General features: G+C 35.1%; 2 protein-coding genes across 7 annotated transcripts in view; both read right to left on the reverse strand.

Moving 5' to 3' along the window:
• The window catches only part of LOC143246238 (dual oxidase maturation factor 1-like), a 32,703-nt gene extending 24,965 nt beyond the window's left edge, over positions 1-7,738 (reverse strand). Inside the window, exons 1-3 of one of the 2 annotated variants that reach the window (XM_076492610.1) lie at positions 7,602-7,738; positions 6,684-6,879; positions 4,416-4,473 (exon numbers count right to left, since the gene is read on the reverse strand). In XM_076492610.1, coding sequence (XP_076348725.1) covers positions 4,416-4,473; positions 6,684-6,851 — 226 coding nt within the window. In that variant the 5' untranslated portion in view covers positions 6,852-6,879; positions 7,602-7,738. Of the gene's footprint in view, positions 1-4,415; positions 4,474-6,683; positions 6,986-7,601 lie in introns of those variants that run through there. The other variant, XR_013025867.1, reaches the window with a different exon arrangement.
• Positions 7,739-13,951: 6,213 nt separating this feature from the next.
• The window catches only part of LOC143246236 (dual oxidase-like), a 126,311-nt gene continuing 117,892 nt past the window's right edge, over positions 13,952-22,370 (reverse strand). For all 5 annotated transcript variants that reach the window (XM_076492605.1, XM_076492607.1, XM_076492606.1 and 2 more), the window contains 3 exons: positions 19,662-19,817; positions 18,692-18,820; positions 13,952-16,534 (listed from right to left, as the gene is read on the reverse strand). In XM_076492605.1, coding sequence (XP_076348720.1) covers positions 16,409-16,534; positions 18,692-18,820; positions 19,662-19,817 — 411 coding nt within the window. In that variant the 3' untranslated portion in view covers positions 13,952-16,408. The remainder of the gene's footprint in view (positions 16,535-18,691; positions 18,821-19,661; positions 19,818-22,370) is intronic.

The following is a 22,370-nucleotide window of genomic DNA, read 5'->3' on the forward strand; positions in this document are numbered from 1 at the left end:
ATGATATCGAGAAAAATATGTAAAAACGGCTCGTTTGGGTTGAGAAAATATTTTGGGTTTGTGAACCCGACGATGATCGAAGGTCGAAACGCTGTTCGCTCCTCTACATAAATATTTTCAACCCAAACGAATCGTTTTTACATATATATTTTTGATGTAGTTTCGGCTGTTATAAACCTTCGAGTCAAAGTGACTTTTTGGATATGAAGTGAGATTATAAATAATCTTTATAGTTTTGCTTACAAAAACTAGTTAAATGTATTCGGAAATAATTGTGGTACACTTTATCAAACAACTTCGTTGTTACTTTCGAAAAACTATTTTAACTGTCACACGATGCAAGCTTATAAAAAGCTATAATGTATATTGAGCGACCATTTAGTTTTCTGAAGGCAGTAGAGCAGGTATACATTGGAATAAAAGACTAGTCCGTTGTCTACCAAAAGTGTCCTCAACAGTCATCTGAAACATAACATTGGTTAGGCTGGAGCTCTGCGTGACTTGGTTGATGGGTTAAGTTGTTGAAGATAATTACAAGACTAGATTATAGAGAAGTTCATGCAGGAATAGCTAACTTCACTTCTTGGAATCTGGCAAACATGAAAGAAAGAAAAGGGGCTATAGACTATTGTAGTGCTTGTTCAAAATGTAGACCTCAAATTAGAATGATATATAAGAATGGGAACTGACACCTAGATTTTTAAAAAATGGTACTTATCGTTCATGTCAGCTTCCTAGTTGAATTCACCACAAGTACAAGGGCCTAAAGGCGGTTGAACTGTAATAGCTAGAAAATCGTCACGATTTTTATACCCGACTATTACTTTAATCTCTGGGGGTATGTCACGGTAACGGGTTGTTTTGTAAGAGAACAGTTTGATAGGATCTCAAACACTTTGGTAATATGGAAGACCAGTCTTTCAGTTTTTGATTATGATCTCGCATTCACTACCTGCATAACGACGGAACTCTCAACGTACCATTAGCAAATATGGGAAATATTGGGCTACGTTCTACAAACACCCCATTTAAGCGTATATATCAAAATGTCTCTTCTTTAAAAGCTCAGGGAAATAAAAAACTGGCCTCACGGTGGCCCTGCATTTGTATTAATTCGGCTTGAGTAGAAACATTTCAGAAAATAACATTTATCTCCCCTTTCCCAGCTTTTGTATTTGTATGCACGTGTCTGTTAAAATTTGAGAAAATCGTGCCTTGGTTATCAAGTTACTTTTACAACAATTAATACGGTTGAGGAAAGTTGCTATCATTTAAAAAAAAAACTTCAAAAATTGAGTAAAGGGATATGTTAGAGTTAAAAGACAAATATAGCTTCTCCAGATTAAATCAATTTTAATGTTACGATTCAAACCTCAAACGTTAGAGTTATAAAATTGGTTTGGTTTGAATTTCGCAAAAAGCTACACGAGGGCTATCTGCGCTAGCCGTCCCTAATTTAGCAGTACAAGACTAGAGGAAAGGCAGCTAGTCACAACCATTAACTCTTGGGCGGCTCTTACATACGAATAGTGGGAATGACCGTCACGTTGTAACGCCCCCACGGCTGAAAGGACGAGCATATCTGGTGTGATGGGGATTCGAATCCGCGACCCTCAGATAACGCGTCGAATGCTTTAACAACCTGGGCCTTATAAAATTGTAATATCTTACCTTCACCAATATGAAGTACTCGTTTAAGTTATCAGAAGTAGGAGTATTCAAAAAATGATTTTGGTTAACTGTTTTAATACTTCAGTTTAGGCATTATACTGGTTGCTAGGAGTTTTGGCATAATACATTCATATGCAATGCCTGGTAATTTTTTCAACGCCTAGGTTTCATGTGATGTAACATGACGTTTTTAATCGTCTAAAGTTCAAGGGTTTCTCTTATTTTTACTGCAACGGTAGAAACAATTACAATGTTTCTTGCAATAGGACGATTTATGAAGATCGTAACTGAAGAGCTTTAGTATCAGAAAACGGCTGTAGTAAGAAATATAATTGCGCATACACTACTGGCTAAAATCTTAAGGCCAATGAACATAAAGAAAAAATATGCATTTTGCGTTGTTAGACTCGGCCTCTTATTTGAGTGGAGCTTCGATAGATGACAATAAGAAAAGGGAAAATAAAAAAAAATTAGCATTTAATAGGGAAAATGTGAACACTGAAATTAGCCTAAATACTAGCTCGTCAAAAGTTTAAGACCATACTGAAACGAAGCGTTAATCGGTAAATACGTAACGAAATTTAGTCATTTGTGCTCAAGCATTACCATTGTCAACATGGCAAAAGGCTAAAACGTTGACAGAATTTGAACGTGACAGAATTGTCGAGCTGCAAAAGCAAGGTCTCTCACAACGTGCCATTGCTGGCGAGATTGGGCGTAAGAACACTACTGTTGCAAATTTTTTTAAAAGACCGAGAGATACGGAAGGAGAATTTCAAGTGGTCGACCCAAGAAAATTTCGCCGGTGTTGAGCAGGAGGATTCGACGGGTTGTTCAGCAAAACGCCAGCCGATCGTCGAACCAGATTTAGACTCTTACAGACGCAGAATGTAGCTCAAGAACAATACGACTGCATCTACGAAAGAAAGGCTTTAGAAACCATAAACGTCTTCAAAGGCTACGCCTCCTTCCACACCACGAAACAGCTCGGTTAAACTTTGCCGAGAAGCACCAAACATGGACGAAGTTTTTGTTCTCTGATAAGAAACAATTTAACCTGGATGGTCCAGATGGCTTCCGACGTTACTGGCATAATAAGGATACATCCCACCGGAGACATTTTCTACACAACACAGTAGAGGAGGTTCCATCATGATCTGGGGTGCTTTCTCCTTCCATGGAACAATGGAGCTTCAGGTTATACAGGGGCGTCAAACAGCAGCTGACTACATTGGCATGTTGGAGAGAGCATCCTTATTGACTGAAGGCCCTCGCTTGTGTGGAAATGACTGGATCTTTCAGCAGGACAACGCTGAATCCACAATGCCTGCAGGAAAAAGGACTTTTTCATGGCGAATAACGTGATTCTTTTGTACCATTCAGCGTGTTCGCCCGAACTGAACCCCATTGAAAATGTTTCGGAGTGGATGGCAGGGGAAGTTTATAGAAATGGACGTCAATTCCAAACATTGCATGACCTTCGTGAAGCCATCTTCACCCCTTAGAATAACATTCCAGCCAGTCTTCTTCAAACGCTTATATCGACCATGCCAAAGCGAATGTTTGCAGTTATTCGCAATCACAGCCGTGCATCTCACGACTGAGACCTCTTGTTGGGTATTTCCCACCCTGTTTAAGACTTCTTTTTGGTATGGTCTTAAAATTTTGACCAGCTAGTAATTAGGCTAATTTCATAGTGTTCACATTTTCCCTATTAAATGCTAAAACATTTTTTTTTATTTTCATCTTTTGAAGCTCTAATAAACGGTTGAGTCTAACAACGCAAAATGCATATTTTCTTTACGTTCATTGGCCTTCCCCAAATAAAAATAAATCGCAGAATTAACTTTCACTATATCAGTACTCCAAAGTAGCCACTACTTTAGAATTTAATTACACAGTGGTGCTTTATGTTGCATTTAGGCAGTGTCTCGCCATAAAAGCTAGAATGAAGTAAAACAAAATAAAAAGTTGTGTCCATAAATAAAAACATATACAGTGTTCAACTGCCCTATATAGTATTACATAGAAGCAAAGGCTAAATATACTTAAGTGATTGATTGACGATTCGTGTATTCTGTGATATAGAAAAGGTGAATGAATATGCGCAGTTTGCAGAGAAACATGAAATACCAAGAACTACATTTGATTTCAAAACTGATAATTACCTTCCATACAACACAGGTATTCACTTGGCTCGTATATTTTTTCAAATATTACAATATTTGTAAAATATGAGAACAGTAAGGTCAACAATATTTTCTGTTATTCAGATTTAAAGTTTAAACAATATTTTAATTAAGCATGTATTGTTCCCACCTAACTTACAGATATAGGTATTAAACCACAATAGTTCAATATATAGAGATGGTGATAACATGACAGCTAGATGAGCATAACGTATGCAAGTTATCTTTCTACGTAATGTAAATGATGCCAATGTTTGTCATTCGTCCCGTGTTTTGAGCTTGTTATTAATTACATGTGGAAAACAGGCTGAGACGATCCTCTCAGGGAGACACGAACACGTCATGCACGATTAATTCTGGGGTTTTTCCCATAGATAGTTTGTTATAATCCGGACCGCAAGAAGCAAAACGATTCATAAAGAACGGATAGTTACTGTTGAAAAAACATCAATTTTAACGAGTTTTTTTTCAATTTTACCATATTTGTACTAAATAATCTGACAAACCTTAAAGTGAAAATTTACCGAAACTAAACTGAAAGTTACGTGAACTTACCGAGAATAATTGCTCCAACGAAGAGACTAATCGCGACACTCACAAACGTAGAAAACCTCTGTAAAAAAAAACAGAACTCGATAAATGTTTATATTCTACAGGTGATAGGATATGTTGCTTACCTGGTCCTCCTATACCCCCACCGGTTCCAAGTACACATGCAAGCAGACATGCGCCATCAGGTGACTATTTAAGATATGTATAGAACTCAAACTTAACTCTTTCCAATTTAACAAGAAATTTCCCGAAAATTTCGGATTTCAAAACAAAAACTCCAATTAACGTTACGATTTTTAATAAAGTATATACATTCCTTAAAATAAAGTATCGCATTCAAACAATTAAATGCTCTGTATATTTATCATGCACGAGATTCATATATTACATATAACGTTAATATGATGTTTTGTGCAAAAACCACTTTCATTTTCTCGATGAAAGAGCGTCAACAAATGCGAAAATACGATTACGCATATAAGGACCACCAACATGAGAAATTTCAGGAAAAAACTCAATACAAATGCGTTAAACAATTCACAAATACATTCACTATGTTTCACGATTTCAAGAATAAAAAGTAACCTTTAACACAAATCTTCCTTAGTTCACAAAAGGATGAAACGGCAACATTTCTTCAATTCTAACATTATTCAATCCGAATTACTATTATAAAACCATTTAAAATCACCTAAACGTGTTAGTTTCGTATTTTTTTTAATAGTAATTTTAGTTCTCAGAATTTCACGCAAAACTACGCAAGAGCTAGCTATCTGTATATAACTGTCTCTAATTTTGAATTGAAAGACCGAAAAGAAGGCAGCAAGCCAATAATGACCACCGCCAAACCCATTCATGGCACATAAAGTAGGATTTTTCTACAAGGTCGCTAACCTCGAATCCTCAGCTTCACAGTTCAGACCCTAGTGACTAGGCCTTTCTGATGAACATGACAGTCGCACAGGAAAGGGTCATCCTCTTAAATATAGCTTTATATTCACACTTCAACTTTAGTTGAATGTTTATAAAAGTGTTCAGAATGGAACACCTAATAGTTAAGATATTTATATAAAGAAAAGACAACGAACCCAGCGTTAGTGATTGAGAAAACAAAAATGTTGAAATACTGTTGATGGGAGAGTACTTTCTTTCAGTTTCAATATAGTATTTGTTGTTTTCTGAAGAGTGTGAATAGGGTATTCACAGTAAAAAGTACACCTCCACAGTTACAAGTTAAAGAACAAAACGTTTTCACAACAACATGATATTATGGACTATAGGGGGGGGGGATGAGAACCTCTTGAAAATGACTGCCTGAAAGGTGAGAAATAACGAGGTAAAACCGATTTGTTCTTTATACATTGAAAGTTTGTTATGAAATTTTTTAATCAGCAATCACACTGTTCGTTTCTGTTGGCTTCAGCTCATTTTGATTGGTTTGATTAATGTAGTTGTGCACGCCTGCACTCTGCACGAACGTGCCGGGTTCGTTTGGAAATGAAGTGGAATTCGTTTTCATTCATCACTTCGATGTTTTATCAGGACTAGCAAAGTCCTTGCTTTTCTAGAAACGAAACGAACAGAGCACAAAAGAGCCACAATGTTTAGAAATACTTAAGTTTATACACCATAAACCCGTTAACTAATCCTTAATGTAGTTGTGTACAAGCATACAAACATTAATAAGCACATACGAAGGTACTTATTGTACCATTTCTAGTTGTACTGCGACAAAATGAACGTTTAGTGGGAAAATGATATACGCTCAAATGCTATGTTGTATAGCTCATCATTTAAACTATGTTACTATGGCATTGAGTATATTCACAGCATAACTCAACCCCTCTTCACATAGACCCATGTGTTGTGTAGAGCTCAACCTTCTTGTACTGTTGTTGGGCTTTTACTCCCGTAGCCCAGGAAGTAATCGTTAACTCGCTGTTTTGGTACCCAAATTTATTACTTTATTAATTACAGGTGCTGAATATCACATTCTGTTTAACGTGAAAATAAATAAATCAAGTAAAAGGCGTTAGGTCTACCACGCTGTATAAAATGATTTGGAATGACTTACGAACAACTGAATTTCGTTCTTTTACACACACACACACAGTTAGTTCATATAGTAATAAACAATTACGGAATAGACATTTTGCTTGTGGCTTTGTCGAAAATCAAATTTGTATCAAAACAAGTAAAATAACAGGTACATAAACTAATCAATGACTTGTAAAACGACAAACAATCGAATAATGCCCTAACAGTACTAACCTCTTTTCGAATTCCTGGAAATACGATGAGAAAGGCAATGAAAACAGTAGAAAAACTCACGTAGATTACAATGTTTTGAATATCTTCTATCACAGGCGTCCGGTTAGAGTAATTGTACAACGTGGGACCTCCGTCACTGCGGAAGGCATCGAACCATCCTTTTAACATGATACCAGCCTAATTGTTTTCCTAACCACTGTAGCAAATATATAAAGTACAGAATATATTTTGTTCAGAACTTCTAGTTTATAATATAATACAATGGAAATACTTCAACATACATCTTCGTTAAAAATGAAAATTTTATTGGACTTATCAGTCGATTTCTACCGCTATTAAACACCTCAGTAGAAGTGGACAAACAAAGACGAACGAAAGTGAAACGGTCTCCAAATATACTCTCACTACCCCCTCTCGTGCCCAGCACTTCCAGAATGGCCTACTCTCAACCCCTTTAAGCACATCCAAAATGGTCCTATCTCTGAAGAACAACTTTTGGCATACAACTATTAGTTCGCATTATCTCTCGGCTCCAAAATTATATCGAAATATTGAAACAGGTCAAGGGCCAAAACAGCATTACGCAAGCCACTACCCAATCAGTTAATGCTGCAAAATTAAACAAGCTCTCTCGAGATTATTGTGCATAAATTGTCTTTACCAACCGCAACGCATGCGTGGCGCGCCTTCCCACATGAATAAAACTGCTTATTGTAAACATGAAGTGAGTATGAAAGGTATTTTAATGAAGTTGTAAAGGTCTAAATTCGGTAGCAGTATCTAAATCTGTGTATTCTAAGTATTCTGAATTAATATCCACTCATTCCAGCTTATAATGTTAAGTAACCTATTTATGTGTGTTACTGATATTTCTTAATACTTAAATTTATTTTAGGATCATTTTGAGTGATCACTTACAGTCTTCTCCCATTTTCGTTCACCCGTGTCCCACTGTAGTCAAACTGTACGATACTAAACGCAGACCAGCGGTAATTTAGTAAATAATAAGAAACTCTCAACCTCTGTCCCTATCACACAACTGGCTCAGAAACACTAATCTTCCACGTGAGAAAGGAAGGTGCTGCGTCTAGTCTCCGGACGTTAGCACTTGCTCGAGAGACGTGCGTAGGATGTGCGGTCCACATTTCCGTTACTGAATTAAGACCTTTTTGACAATGAAACACAAATAATAAAACTTCAATATGTATTCTAATTAGTCATAAGGACATAAATTTCGAGCTGAAAGGATTGTGTAGTTGAACGTGTTTACCAGCTGTTCAAGCTTGCATGTTTTCATGTAGCAAAGTTAATTCACACTATCTGCTATGGGTCCCGCATAGTCAGGTGATTAAGGCACCCGACTCTTGATTCAACAGTCGCGGGTTCGAATTCTAATTACACTAAACATGCTCGCCCTTTTCAATTGTGGGGGCGTTAGAATATTACGGTCAATCCCATTATTCGCTAGCAAAAGAGTAGCCCCAGAGTTGGAGGTGGAGGGTGATGACTAGCTGCCTTCCTTTTAGTATTACACTCCTAAATTAGGGACGGCTAACGCACATAGCCCTCGTATAGCTGTGCGCGAAATTCAAAAACAAACAGAAAAAAAAAACCTACACAGGCTGTCACTCATTTTGAATCAAACTGTTCTCAATTTTAGTAGCCCGAGAATCCGTTTTAACTTAAATTTCTTTGCGGCCCCCACAGAAGTATCGATGTTGCTTTGTTTTTTAAAGAAAAAGATTCCGTGTATATGAAAAGCTTTATTCCAAATTTAAATATTTTAATTTATACCAATTTAATTATACTAAACATGCATTTCATTTTGTAAATAACATTCTTTTAAAATATTTTTATACAAATTCGACAATGGATTGAAATTTCCTGGGGTATTATTCTTACGGACCACACTTTCAGACGCGCTGCACTAGAATAATTGCAGCTAATTAACACCACACATTTATAACTTTTAGGCTACCCTTGGTTACAAATAATAAGTGAAATTCATCGTCATCGTAAAATACGCCTGGCTAAAATAGTGAACACGTTTGATAGTAGCATTCGAAACGCGATTCACAAATGACATGTCGACCGTCCTACCACCAGGCTATGCAGAAAGATTTGGTGCAGTAAGATACAGCAATAACTAAAATTCAGTTTTAGAAACATTAACCCTTTATCTAGCAAGGCTTGGCAATAAAACCGCAATTTATATCAGAAATTTTTAACTTGTACCCTAAAAGTTTTCAAAACCGTTATGCTTGCTTCCTCAGACTAAAGTCTACTTTAGTAAATTGCACATCTCTAGTGTTATAAAATAATGGTTGTATCTTATTTACAAACAAATAATTATATAAGAAAAGGTGAGTTTTAGAGTGGTGAGGAATATGTTTTTCTTGTTTATAACTTTACATTGTGATCTGATTGTCTTTAGCGCCATCTTGTGTCCAACCTTATTACTATGTAATACTCAAAATAATTTTTGCCGTCTTACAGTAATATTGGTTATTTTCCACCCAACTTTTAGGTTATTTGCTTGAATGTATATAACGATATTTATCGTGTGACGAAAGCTCAAAGATAGGATGACTGTGTTTGTTGTTCTTTCAGGCTTAAAGTTGAGGTTAGTTTACGTAAGTATTTTCTGTCCGTTAATTTTCATAGTGGATTTTGTTTTGGAATTTCGCACAAATTATACTTAGGGCTATCTGTGCTAGCCGTCTCTAATTTAGCAGTGTAAGACTAGAGGGAAGGCAGCTAGTCATCAACACCCACCGCCAACTCTTGGGCTACTCTTTTACCAACGAATAGTGGGATTGACCGTCACATAATAACGCCCCCACGGCTGAAAGGACGAGCATGTTTGGCGCGACCGGGATGCGAAACCGCGACCCTCAGATTACGAGTCGCACGCCTTAACACGCTTGGCCATGCCAAGCCTATAGTGGATTACTCTCTTTGATAATTGCTATGGCTCTAATGATGTTTCAATGTAAAATACGAGTTCTGTAAATCTATTAATATATAAAACTAAAGAACGATCAAACATTCAATGTTACAGCGAATTACGTGTATCAAAAAAAAGTAGAAATAGAATATCATATTCTCTATACTATATTTTCAGAATGTGATGCTCGTAATCTGCTGGTCGCGGGTTCGATTTCTTGTCGCCGAATAATCTCGCTCTTTCAGTTGCAGAAGTATTATTATGTGATGGTAAAACCCACTATTCTTTGGTAAAAGAGTAGCACAAGAGTTAGCAGAATGTATTGTTGACTAGCTGCTACCTATCTAGTTTACGAATGCTAAAGTAAAAAAGGCTAGCGCAGTTATCACTCGAGCAGCTTTGCGCGAAATTCAAACCAAACCAAGTTGTAGCCTTTAATAAAACGAACTGAATTGGGGGGGGGGGAGTTCAACAAACATTAAAAACTAAATAATGTTAGAAAACAATTCGTAGCTCATTAACTTCCAAATTCATGAAATCATGAATTAACATAGAAATTACTTATTGTGGTAGTGTTTGTGGAATATCATCATTACAAGCACATTTTTCTTATAACGGCTGGGGTACAATTTGTTGTAGGCCTTTTTTCAATGATCATGACACCCCAAACTGATCCCTATTCTTTCTTTTTCTAGTATAATTAAATACAAAGGATATCCATCCCCACTTTGGAAATTTTAAGACACTGGCTTAATCTCATTCTTATTATCATACGGTATGAATACTTTGCCTAGGAAAAGGTTATTACACACTTTTCCCAAAAGCAATCAGTAATCGGCGATATCACACTTTCTACGTAACACCAAATAATATCGAAATGTAGTTCTCATATATTATGTTTAATCGTGATTTTATGTATGCTGTGGTTATCTTGCGACTTGCTGATCTGCAAATTGATATGGGTTTTAATATAATCTATTAAACCCTATATTGTTCTACATATTAGATTATCTTTCATTAATTACACCCACCTTTAGCAAAAACTAAAATGATAAATTTTGAAGGCTATGAAATAAATATGGAAGGTGTAGTTAAAAAAAAAGTCAGCTTCAGTTGAAGTGTGCTTGGAAACTACCATTTCAACTTCAAAATTTCAATACTTTTTTAACTTCCCTTTAGATAAGTGATTTTTACGTTATAAATCCAGATTATGATAATAATAAGATAATATAATAAACTGAATTCTCATTAGTTTTCCCAAACCACTTTCCACTGACGATGTTTTCTAGTTTAGCATCTTCATAGAAAGCATGTAGCAAAGCTCAACGACAAACAGTAAAAATAATCAGGAAAATCCATGAAATGTTACAGGTCTAGTGTTTTACATTTATTTTAGTCCATACGCTTGTTTCTGTATAGTTTTAGTTTTTTCTTAATGCGACGCATATTCTTGATTGTGTATTGGGCAAGTTCCGCCTGTTCTCGAAATTTGTAGAAGATTTTTGAAAGTTTAAATCAATAATATTTGCTTTACGAAAACGTGCTAAAACATTGTTGAAGTTTCAAGAAACTCACATTATTAATATAAAATCAGTGAAGCGAGAGGCAGAAGAATATTACGATTAGTCAGCTACAGACAGTGCGCTATAGGCTTAGGAAGCTGTAATTGTAATTAACGCCTATTAATCGGAACCTGCAGATTTGGACCAAGAAAGTTTATAAATATTGAATATTACAAACTGTTCAACTTCAATGAATTACTTTGGATGTTATTACTTCTACAAGGACATTAAATATCTTTGCAGCCCGCCATGGCCAAGTGTGTTAAGGCATTCGACTCGTAATCCGAGGGTTGCGGGTTCGAATCCCGGTCGCACCAAACATGCCTAACCTTTTAGCCGTGAGGGCGTTATAATGTTCGGTCAATCCCACTATTCGTTGTAAAAGAGTAGTCCAAGAATTGGCGGTAGGTGGTGATGACTAGCTGCCTTTCCTCTAGCCTTACACTGCTAAATTAAGAACGGCTAGCGCAAATAGCCCTCGAGTAGCTTTGCGCGAAATTCGCAATAAACATCTTTGCTAAGTAAAGTCAGCTTGTAATGGTGTGAGGTCAGATAAGAAAAGAGCTAGTTAGCATTTCTGTCGAGAGAAGTATACCTGTGTGTCAACATAAAAATAACTTGCGCCTCGTGGACCTGAAGTATTGATAAAATGTTAAATTCTAGACCGGATATAAGACACAATATTGTCTGTAAGTTTGTAAAACTGTTATTTATAAACTATTATTTGTAATAAGTATTCGTAAGAACCGTTATTATAAATTGTATTGTTTTGTTTGTTTGTATATTAAAATATATTTATGTTAAAAAAGAAAATTGTGTGTATCAGTCTGGTTGGCAAATATAATAAATTTGATACGTATTAACATTTCACCAACTTCTAAATTAATATTAAAATTTCACGCTATTTGAAATTATAGTACGTAACGTACGTAACATAATAAATCGGAGACTCGTCAGAAATAAATCATAATACGTAACACTTTTAAGCTTATAATAAAATGAAAAGGAACAGAAACTGATCAGATTAAAATCTTCAGCTGTGACTTCTTATTAAATAATTTTTTTGCTTTCTATAATAAAATAAACATCTAACTGGGGGCTTGGATGAAGAATGGAGTGACTAGGGTTGTTTTAAGTTCAGTCAACAGGAACTGCAATGTACAACAACAGTTCTGAAAACAGGTTGTGACAGATTTACTGTCATATATCTATTTTAATGTCGATGTTTGTGTAAGTTAAATTTATATTTAAAAATATACATAACTTATACTGTTAAATCTGTATTATGAAATTCTTTCCTATTCAATAAAAGTGAAGAAAAATCTCGAGTGTAAGGATCAACAATGTACATATAATTGCCACTATACCGTCACTATTGTTATGCAAGCTGAAATTTCCATAATTTCGCCTCACGCCTATGAAATGTAACCAATGAAAGCGCCAAGAGACAGTATATTATAAATTAATCAGGAACTTCAGATATTTGACCAGGGACGTTTATAGATTTCAAACACTAGAAAACGTTTAACTTAAACGGATTAATATCGGACATTAGTATTTTTACGAAGATATTGCATAATTTCGGCTGTGAAAAACTCGTGTGTGATCACTGAAGAATTAGCCAGTTAAGTGAATTGTACTGAACTCAACTCGTAGTTCACTCATGTTGAACCCTCAATAAGGAATCAATTAAGTTTGTTTGTTTTTAATTTCGCGCAAAGCTACACGAGGGCTATCTGTGCTAGTCGTCCCTAATTTAGCAGTGTAAAACTAGAGGGAAGGCAGCTAGTTATCACCACTCCCCGCCAACTCTTTGGCTACTCTTTTACCAACGAATATTGGGATTAACTGTCACATTTAACACCACAACGGCTGAAAGGGCGAGGATCTCTGGTGTGACGGGATTCGAACCCATTAATGTAGGTACTGGTGTTTTCAGAATGGCTAAATTTAATTATCTGCGTTACAATGTGTTTGTATAAGTTAACTGGTTTTACACATTTCAACGTTACCATTACAATGCCAGAATCCAACTTGTACTACCATAGCATTATCATTATTTAGTCCATGTTTTAAAATGTATAATGATATAACCATTTCAAACTGAAATGTTAGGTCCTATCTATACCTCAGAAGTTATCAATAATTCTATATAATATAATGTACACATTAAAGTTTAATATTTCATATATTTTACCTCAGGGCCTGGCATGGCCAGGTGGCTCGTAATCTGAGGGTCGTGGGTTCGTATCCCCGTCGCACCAAACATGCTCGCCTTTTCAGCCATGGGTGCTTTATAATGTGACGGTCAATCCCACTATTCGTTGGTAAAAGAGTAGCCCAAGACTAGCTGCTTTCCCTCTAGTCTTACACTGCTAAATTAGGGACGGCTAGCGCAGATAGCCCTCGAGTAGCTTTGCGCGAAATTCAAAAACAAACAAAAAACAATTACCTCACCGTTACCTTACTGTAGTAAATTGTATAGATTTTATATCTTATAGCTCGAAATACTTTGCTGATTCTAATATTAGTGTAGGAGTTTCCAGTCTCCACCAGTGTTCCTTGTCTTATCACTTACTTATATGTTTTATAAGACCATGAAAACTTTGAATAAATATTAATAACAATATCACAGACGTCACATTTGCATAATATTCATTACTATATATCTTAACTGTGGAGAGGCGACGCTATTCGATATGACTTAATGTTCTTTAAGACTCCACCCTAAGCAAACAAGGAAATACAATAACCAGAAATTAAAAATTATTATTTTATTCCAGAAATTGCACATCCTTTAGCCCTGATCGTAAAAAAAAATCATAAATTACAACACCAATCACCTAGACAAATACATTATACCAAGATGTAAAGTTTCAATAATAGAGGAACATATTTTGAGTCGTTTTCGACTCCTCATATTTTATAAACCTTTGTAACTTATAGCTCAAATAATAACGGGATATCTACATTTTCAAGTAGGTTTATTGAGATAAAACTTGCAATATTAGCCCACTCTTTATAGGGAATTTATACCCAACCGAATCCTCCTTTCAGGTTACTTAAAGTGTCCTCGGAGCACGTATATCCAATATTGAATCAATCTTTACGTTATTTCTAGTGTCCTCGGAGCGCCTTTATCTGATACCGGATCCTTCTTCAAGTTACTTCAAGTGTCCTAAGAGCACATATATCCATATGTTATCATTCTTGAGATTGCTTCTAGCGTTCTCGGAGCACATTTATCTAATACCAGCTCCGGCTTCGGGTTTTGTACAAGCGTTCTTGGAGGAATCCATCCAATGCCAGACCTTCTGGTTACTACAAGAGTGTATTTTTCCAATACCGGAACCGTCTTTTGATTACAACTAAGGCGTTAGAAGACATTACAGTCCAAAAACAGAACCGCTTCAGGTGTCCCCTTTTATCCAATACAGTAACTGTCTGCAGATTGCTATAAACGTGACCTCATTTATCCAATAGACAACTATCCTCAGATTACAACAAATGTCCTCAGAGGTGCTTAAGGCACCATCTAGCACTTTAAGAATACAATTATTTATCACAATTACTGATTAAGTAATGTTTATATACACATTTTGGACCTTAAAGAATACACCATTACTTTCTTTTAACATACTTTACATGAGGAGAGTTTACATAAAACATCTTTGTAAATAAAGACCCGCGTTTAATTTGAAGTCAACGCAATTTTTTATTTCGATATTAAAATTTCAAACAAACGTCTGCGCATTTGACCATTGTAGTACTCTTTAAGATTTCCAGCCAGATATTAAGATAAAATAAAATAAAACTGATGATGAAGGTGAATATTCCCTTCATAATAAACTGTAACGCAAATAATACTTGTAACTTAATATTCCTAAAAGACTCGAAAGTCCAACAGTTTTGTGCCAAAATTGGATATTTTAAGTCGCATCTTTAATCCAAAAAATTTAATACTTAAACATTTTTGTGGATGAAAGACTTAAACTTACGCTTAGGTTGCTATAATCAACACAACAGTTTAAAGCTTGCACGAAATAAGCTATCGTTCAGCTTCTAGTTAAAAGTAAGGTAGCACTAGATTTTATCGTAACCTAAAACAGTTACACATCTAAAGAATTTTTGTTTATCACACAATACTGAATCCATACAAAAGTCAAAACGTTTGTTTCTTATTCATTAATACAAAATACAAAGAATTAAAACATCTAAAAAACAACGAATACGCAGTATGTTCTTGCGATACTTTTACATTATCATAAGTAACTTAAACGAATAGAAATACTTATAAACGTATAAAACACTATCACAATACGAAATTATACAAATATGTTTACGCTGAGGTTGTTACATTTGTATCGAAAACATTAAACACGTGTTCTAGTTCACAGCTTCTATCGCAATTTCTTTCAGAATACTTGTTTGTAAATTAGCAGAGAATCTTTGGCAAAATTTAGAAACTTTGTAGGTCAAGTTAACAAAAGAAACTCTATAATAGTCGCATTTCTGTTCAAACTTTAAAAAAAAATCATTTGACAACAAATGCAAAGATTTAAAATTTTGTATTATTTTAATTTTCCAAATCTTCTAATAATAAAAGTGTGGAAACGGTTTTAAACGCAAAGCTGTACAGTGGGTTATCTGTGTTGTAATAACAGCAGGAATTGAACCTCAAATTTTAGTGTTTAAACACCAGGAGGTTAAAGCTTCAAACCATCCGTCTAAACGTTTATTAGACGGAATAGATTATAAAAATAATATGACATTGATGTACTTTATACAAAGTCGTACCTATATACCAATGATAATATGAAAATCCCCAAAACGGGCAAAATATTTTTAAGTAGTACATTTGAGTAATATATTATTGATTTTGATATACAAACTTGCGAGTCAAATCTTTGCGTCTTTTGATAGAACAACTGTATATATATAAACAACTAAAATGGCTTCATTGATAGTTAGATTCACACGTCCACTTGATAATACTTTAAGAAAAAAGTTTAATTTCGTATTATATGTTTATGACATTCCTCGGTTCATTTGCATTATACAACTTTTCATCCATTCAATATTCTTATTTTAAATAACAGGAATCTTTCTTGTTACCGATAACTATTGTTTCTTTGTTATTTTATTATTTTTACTTATTTTATGGCTTTTGACCAGGATTGCTAGAATGGCACGGAAACACGCACATGCGCACACGTTCAGAAGTTTTCAAAGTGATGTATGAAGTGCGGAAGTTTCCTAGAATTATTGACGCTCTCGATGGCTGAGCTTATAGACTTGGTTAAGGCTGTAGGTCCACAGCTGAACACTCCAACCTTGCTCATCTGCCAAGAAAAGTTGATAAAACTATTATTCACTATAAATAAAACATTACAAACTCAAAGTATAGGTTAACATAAAAATGAATAAATATATAATATTTCAAATTTAAATAAGAGAGGTTACAAACATTAGCCCCCCAGTGGCACAGCTGTATGTCTGTGGACTTTTAGCGCTAGCTACCAGGTTTCGACACCCCTGGTGGGTAGAGCATATATAACCCACTTTTTAGCTTTGTGCATAAGTACAAACAGACAATAGAAAAACTAAAATAAACTTTTATTAACCACACAGAGATGATACTATTTATTTTAAAGCATAAATATTAAGACTTAAATAATGATTACTTTTAGTTAATAAGGAACTTAAACTGTAGTCAAAATATAAATTAATAACAACGAAAAGTTGTATTATTGACGTTGTTTGTCTCTGAAACGCTTAATGAGATAAAATAAAAGACTGTAAATGTAATAATGATTTCAAAAGTATAATGTGCACAACTATATACAGTCATGTGAAAAAGTTAGGACACCCTATGAAAGCCTGTGTATTTGTGTAACATTTTTGGATATATAGATATTTAATATCAATTTTAACAATACTGACAGATTATAGGAACATAACTAAACAATTAAAACTGAAGAAAAGACTTTTCAAGATCTTCTGTAAATGTAATTCTGCAAAAATGCATATTCTAACTGAGGAAAAAGTTAGGACACCCTACCCCCTAATAGCTAGTGTTACCCTCTAGCTGAAATAACTGCAGTGGGACGCTTCTTGTAGCCATCTACCAGTCTCTGACATCGGTCTGAAGAAAGTTTTCCCAACTCCTCAATGCAGAATTCTGTCAGCTGTGAGATGTTTGAAGGGTTTCTTGCATGTACAGATCGTTTCAAGTCACCCCACAGCATCTTAATGGAATTAAGATCTGGGCTTTGACTCGGCCATTCCAGGACTCTCCATTTCTTAGTTTTCAGCCAGTCCTTGGTGGATTTACTGGTATGTTGTGGGTCAATGTCGTGTTGCAGGGTTTAGTTCTGCTTCAGCTTTAATTTTACAGATGGTGTCACATGATCCTCAAGCACCCTCTGATACACTGTAGAATTCATGGTGGATTCTAAGATTGTAAGCTATCTAGGTCCTGCTGCAGCAAAGCAGCCCCAAACCATGACACTTCTACCTCCATGCTTCACAGTTGGTATGAGGTTCTTTTCCTGGAATGCTGTATTTGGTTTATGCCAAATATATCCTTTGTTCTGGTGTCCAAATAATTCAATTTTGGACTCATCTGTCCAAAGAACATTATTCCAGAAGTCCTGGTCTTTGTCTACATTCTCTCTAGCAAACTTCAGTCTGGCCTTGATGTTTCTCTTAGAGAGCAAAGGTTTCCTCCTAGCACACCTCCCATGCAAGTTAAACTTGTGCAGTCTCTTTCTGATTGTAGAGGCATGTACTTTCACATGAACAGTAGCCAGAGCCTGCTGTAGGTCCCGTGATGACATGTTAGGGTGTTTGGAGACCTCTTTTAGCATCTTGCGGTCTGCTCTCGAGGTGAACTTGCTTGGTGACCAGACCTGGGCATGTTGACAGTTGTTATGAAAGCCCTCCGCTTGTTGACTATTTTCTGGATAGTGGAATGGCTGATTTCAAAACCTTATGGGATCTTTTTAAATCCCTTACCAAACTCATAAGCTGCTACAATTTTCTTACTGAAAGCCTCAGACAACTCTTTTGCTTTCACCATGGTGCTCACACTCTCACTTCAACAGTCAGGAGCACACCAAACTAAATGTCTGAGGTTTAAATAGGGCAAGCCTCATTCAAAATGCTGAGTAACGATCTTCTAATCATGTGCACCTAGTGTGATACACTTGTGTGTGAGTTGAGCCATTTTAACTAGGAATAAATGTGGGGGTGTCCTAACTTTTTCTTCAGTTAGAATATGCATTTTTGTAGAATTACATTTACAGAAGATCTTGAAAAGTCTTTTTTTCAGTTTTAATTGTTCCTATAATCTGTCAGTATTGTTGAAATTGAGATTAAATATCTATACATCCAAAAATGTTACAAAAATACAAAGGCTTTCACAGGGTGTCCTAACTTTTCACATGACTGTACATGTATAAGCCAATTACAAAGTATAACATGTACAGAAAACGTACGTAAGAATGTTGTTCTCTAACAAACTTGAGAAAGGCGTTCATATCAGGTCTCCCGAAATGATTAATAGCTTTCAAACCAGTGAACATACTTGAGTTGGAGATTCTCTGAAAGTGGTTCTCACAGATATACTGAAAAAGGAAGAACTTGTTTCAAATTTGGAAAAGCTATAGTCTTTAGAATAATGATAAAAAATAAACATAGAATACCTTAAAAACTATAGTTTACTGTGATACTTAAAACCAACAACAATCAATAAATAATGCATATCACACACTCAGTAGTTTAAGCTTGATCAAGTGTTATTTCGAAATAATACACGTTATAAAAGTGGCGTAGATTTATAAACGCTTACAGTTTATGATAAGAGAAAATAAAGGTACGTTTTAATACTAACATCAAGTGGAAGGTAATGTAAAAATAATAGATCTCATAGGTGTGGATAAGATGTGTCTGCATAATTAAATACTACCTATTGTCTTTGGTCTACCTCAGGTTTGTACACGAAATAATACAAAACGGTACTAAAGATAATTTATTTGCCGAAATAAATCTTTATTTTTAGAACAATGTGCAAAAAACACCTTACAGTCTCGTTACTTTGTATAATAAAGTTCGTACATAAGCACGTTTGTTTTGAAAAATGACATCAAACATATTCAACAGTAACGCAACATCGATGCCAAATAGGGGTAAATAAATAATATTTATAAGATATGACTTGAATTACAGTTCAACAACGATAATACATATAATATCGTCGAACAATGAGAACTGAGTAACTTAGGAAAGTGGTATTCCTTAAATCAAACTTGTGGAAAAACTGAGTATTCGAAACGTGGATATTTCATTCATTGGAAAATAACTACATTATTCGCCAACATCGTAACACTAAAGTCAAACTTGTGATAAAAACTGAGTAATAAATATCTGGATCTCCAAAACGTTGCAGATAATTGTGCTACTACTTACCAACATGGTAGTCCTCAAGTCGAACTTATGGAAAAACTGAGTAATAAAGATATGGATCTCCAAGACATTGGTGACATCCTTACGTTCTACGTCCCTCAGAACATCAATAAACCATTCAAAGTGCCGATGAGAAGGACATATCCACAGGAAGTAGACCTATAGATGAAAATGCTGGCGAGTCATTGAAGGATATATGTGAGATTCTTCGTACATTATAGAAAACAAAAAAGTGTTTATCCGTACACATTTTAATGTAAGCAACACTTGAAATATGCCCGAGGAAATTAAGCACTTCAGTTAAATTTTGTATTATTCAAGGAAAGCTGGAAATGTTGGAAGGAGTAACATTGGTATCCCAAAGTCATGATGTTGATCTAAATACTGTGTTTTATATTGAAGGATACTGGCATATAACAGGCGTAGGAACCTACTGACTGAGTGGGGCTAAACAATTTGGACCTTTTTATACGTATCTGTATTTCGGTTAATAAGAACATTACTGTTTTCTCCCAGTGGTACAGCGGTATGCATGTGAACTTACAGCGCTGTAAACCTCCTTTCAAGACTCGTGGTGGGCAGAGCACAAATAGATCATTGTGTAGCTTACTTTACTGCAAACAAAGAAACACATAAAACCTTCTCCTTTCCCCTTCCCCCCGTCAAAAAGAAATCGCATTTTGGAGCCGTGGGCGTGTTATAAAAGTAATGATCAAATACCCCAATTCGGTCTAACAAGAGTAGCCCAAGAGTCTGCTTTCCCTCTAATATATCACTTCAAAATTAAGTTCTATTAACGCAGATAACCCAAGTACAGAACTGCGAAAAATTCAACAATTTAAATGTTACCCTACAATAATAATAATAATAATAATTCATCCCCAAGGCAACATTTAACCTAACTATCATACCATTAGTAACATATCACTGCTGCCTATTGTTATAAGTTTATTTATACATATTTTATTATAAGGCGTTTAATTTCTATACCATTAAATATAAACGGGCTCAACCCTTTTGACACAGTTCAGATTTTCAAAATTTCTCCTAATTCAAACATTATTATATATCAGGCTGTGGTGAATTTAATTTGGTTTGGTTTGAAATTCGGTCAAAGCCACACGAAGACTATTTACGCTTGCCGTCCTTAATTTAGCAGTGATAGACTAGAGTGAAGGAAGCTAGTCATCATCTCCCACTGCCAATCTTGGGCTGCTCTTTTAAAAACAAAGTAGGATTGACTATCGCATTATAATGCACCCACATATTAAAGTACGGTGAATATTTTGTGTTATAGCATGGATTCGACCCCAGCTCTACTCAGTCAACATGAGCTCTGATAAAACGATTTACTTTTCCATCTAGTCTGATTCCAATTCGTTCAACACGGCTTATGACAATTGAGTCGCCTTCCTAATACCGATCTACTAAAAGGCTGGTTCGAATAAATTTGTAATACAGACAGGCGAAAGAAAGGTTAATGTAAGATTAAGTTACTATTTAAGAAACAAATGCTATTTGGAAATTTTACTCAGCTTACAATAACTTTAGTATCCAATATAAAAAATAATGTTAAATATCATGTCAATATAGTTTGTTGGCTATGAAATCGGAATTTTAATTGGCAATGCTAGAATACTAAAAACTTTCACATCAAGGGCGATTGTAATTTTTATTTTCAGCGTATCATTGAAGACGGACAAAAGCTGACGATTGCTGGTGAGGAATGTTTAAATAAGTATTTCATTTTGATAGGTCCCATGAGCGTTTTTTCATTTTAATGTTTTTTTGTTTTGCATATTTGCTCTAAGTTCTCATGAAGAAAGAAATTTCTCATTATTTTCAACCGCAGCAAAGTGGCCTATAGAATAGTTCCCAGTTGTTTTGTTTTTAAAGTACAAACTTTTAGCTCATACCTTCATATTTTACATATTTCAGACCTAATTGCAACTGCAGCTATTGAGGGTTCCCCCTTTTGTTATTATTTTTTCACACATGACTACGGAGTTCTAAGATTTACCCATCACAATGATACTCAATTTTCCTCAATAAACAATAGTTAAATTCACTTGTACCTTAGTAAAGTACGTTTTCTTTGCTTTTACTAAGCCAGGAAAGGGTGTTATGCGAGTATATTTGCACCTAGTAAAATAGACTGGCAGAAGAAAAATAACAAAGCATATATCCTACCCTAACTTCAACGGGTTTGTTTGTTTGGAATTAAGCACAAAGCTGCACAATTGGGTCTTTGTACTCTGCTCACCACAGGTATCGAAACTCGGTTTCTAGCAGTACGAGTCCACAGATATACCGCTCTGCCACTGGGGGACAAATTCAAAGGGAGCAGACACGTTTGTCCTTTGCTCTCACATACACAAGGTAATATGCACTACATTATAAATGTCCAATTATCTTTTATCGGTACTCAATTTGTAGCTATATGATTGGAAGATAATTTTACAAGAAATTTAAAATTGACGATAAAGTTTATCATTCTTCTTCACTCTGTTCAACCTACTCGTAAAACCACGATTATCGAAGATCGTTGTACTTTGATTACCATGTTATGAACATAAAAAATTGAGAAAAACGATAACTAACGAACGTTTCTGTTCGTTTTTGTTTTGTTTTTGTCATTCATTTGCTATTATCTCGTGTTTATAAATCAAAATTATATCTTTAGAACCCTTTTCTTTAAAATAAAAAAATCAT

This window comes from Tachypleus tridentatus, chromosome 3 (genome assembly GCF_004210375.1).
Source record: "Tachypleus tridentatus isolate NWPU-2018 chromosome 3, ASM421037v1, whole genome shotgun sequence".
Taxonomy (NCBI): domain Eukaryota; kingdom Metazoa; phylum Arthropoda; class Merostomata; order Xiphosura; family Limulidae; genus Tachypleus; species Tachypleus tridentatus.